The sequence below is a fragment of the Empidonax traillii genome, unplaced genomic scaffold (assembly GCF_003031625.1).
Source record: "Empidonax traillii isolate 1590-97213 ecotype Southwest subspecies unplaced genomic scaffold, ASM303162v1 scaffold3237:size14117, whole genome shotgun sequence".
Taxonomy (NCBI): Eukaryota; Metazoa; Chordata; class Aves; order Passeriformes; family Tyrannidae; genus Empidonax; species Empidonax traillii.
In genome coordinates, this window is record NW_020958430.1 from 12,083 (window position 1) to 14,117 (window position 2,035).

Here is a 2,035-nt window from a genome sequence, read left to right on the forward strand (position 1 = left end):
ATCCCATCCCATCCCCTCTCACCTGTTCTCCTCCTCCTTCTCCCTCTCCCTCTCCCGGAGCTTTTCCAGCCATTCCCGAGGGCAGGAAAATCCCTGGAGCTTCCGAGCCAGGGCCAGCACGAACGAGGCGGGGTCACCTGGGGACCCCCAAACACGTCACACCCCCCTGCTGAGACCCCCAAAAACTCATCACACCCCCTGCTGAGACCCCCCAAACTCATCACCTGCTGAGAACCCCCCAAACTCATCACACCCCCTGCTGAGACCCCCCAAACTCATCACACCCCTGGGGGTTTCTGGGTGGGGGTCTCAGTGGGTGGGGGTCTGCGGGGGGGCTTTGGGGGGGTCTCAGGGGGGTCTCTGGGTGGGTTTTGGGGTGTTTTTGGGGTGTTTTTGGGGTCTCTCTCACCCTGCACAGCCAGGCTGAGTCTCCAGGGTCTCTGGGGGTGTTTTTGGGGTAATTCTGGGGTCTCTCTCACCCTGCACAGCCAGGCTGGGGTTCCAGGGTCTCTGGGTGGGTTTTGGGGTGTTTTTGGGGTGTTTTTGGGGTGTTTTTGGGCTCTCTCTCACCCTGCACAGCCAGTTTGGGGCTCCAGAAGACCCCGGCGTTCCGCAGCAGCTGCTCCCTGTGCCGATTCACGGCCACCACGGCGGCGCCGCGGCCGAAGAGGCGCCCGTAGGACAGGCGGAAATCGCACACCGCGCCTTGGGGAGGGGGGGGGGGGAAACACACGGGTGTTTCAGGGACCACCCGCACCTCCCCCTCGCCCAGAACCCCCTCGGGGTCCCCATTTCCCCCCCAACCCCTCCCATCGGCGGTACCTGCGAGCAGCACCAGGTCCGCGTCCCGCAGGGCCTCGCGCCGCCGGTGCCGCAGCCCCAGGGGGCTCTCGGGGGGCAGCAGCCCCCGCGCCGCCCCCCCCAGGTAGCAGGGGGTGCCCAGGGACTCCAGCGCCGAGCTGGGGGATGGGGAGGGGGTGGGGGGGTCAGTGGGAACTCCAAACCGGCTCGGTTTGGGCCCAGGCTGGTTTGGTTTGGGGCTTTTCCAAACTGGTTTGGTTTGGGGCTTCAAACTGGTTTGGTTTGGGGTCTCAAATTGGTTTGGTTTGGGGTCCCAAACTGGTTTGGTTTGGGGTCCCAGTCTGGTTTGGTTTGGGGCTCCAAACTGGTTTGGTTTGTGGTCTCAAACTGGTTTGGTTTGGGGCTCCAAACTGGTTTGGTTTAGGGCTCCAAACTGGCTCTGTTTGGGGTCCCAGACTGGTTTGGTTTGGGGCTTTTCCAAACTGGTTTGGTTTGTGGTCCCAGACTGGTTTGGTTTGGGGTCTCAAACTTGTTTAGCTTGGGGCTCCAAACTGGCTCTGTTTGGGGTCCCAGACTGGTTTGGTTTGGGGCTCCAAACTGGTTTGGTTTGGGGCTCCAAACTGGTTTGGTTTGGGGCTCCAAACTGGTTTGGTTTGTGGTCCCAGACTGGTTTGGTTTGGGGCTCCAAACTGGTCTGTTTGGGGTCCCAGACTGGTTTGGTTTGGGGCCTCAAACTGGTTTGGTTTGTGGTCCCAAACTGGTTTGGTTTGGGGTCCCAGGCTGGTTCAGTTTGGAGTTCAAATGGGCTCAGTCAGAGCTCCAAACTGGCCCCATTTTGGGTCCCAAACTGGTTTGGTTTGGGGCTCCAAAGCAGCTCAGTTTGGCCAAGAGTGGCTCAGTTTGGGGCTCCAAACTGGCCCCATTTGGAGTCCCAAACTGGCCCCATCTGGGGTTCCAAACTGGTCCCATCTGGGGTTGACTCAGTTCAGCCCTAAACTGGCTCCAAGTGGCCCCACACCAGTTCCTCTGTCCCAAACCAGCCCAGTTGTCCCCATCCCGGCCCAGTCCAGCCCAGTTTAACCCAGTCCAGCCCGGTTTAACCCAGCCTAGCCCAGTATAACCCAGTCCAGCCCAATTTAACCCAGCCCAGCCCAATTTAACCCAGCCCAGCCCAGTTTAACCCAGTCCAGCCCAGTTTAACCCAGTCCAGCCCAGTATAACCCAGTCCAGCCCA

The 2,035-nt window shown here is 60.3% G+C and overlaps 1 protein-coding gene across 1 annotated transcript in view; it reads right to left on the reverse strand.

The window, feature by feature from the left end:
* The window catches only part of ILVBL (ilvB acetolactate synthase like), a gene marked incomplete at its 5' end in the record, with an annotated part of 8,736 nt that extends 7,712 nt beyond the window's left edge, over window positions 1–1,024 (reverse strand). Inside the window, 3 exons of the mRNA XM_027910346.1 lie at window positions 23–137; window positions 571–705; window positions 823–1,024. Of these exons, the coding sequence (XP_027766147.1) occupies window positions 23–137; window positions 571–705; window positions 823–1,024 (452 nt within the window). The remainder of the gene's footprint in view (window positions 1–22; window positions 138–570; window positions 706–822) is intronic.
* Between the last annotated feature and the right edge of the window lie 1,011 nt (window positions 1,025–2,035).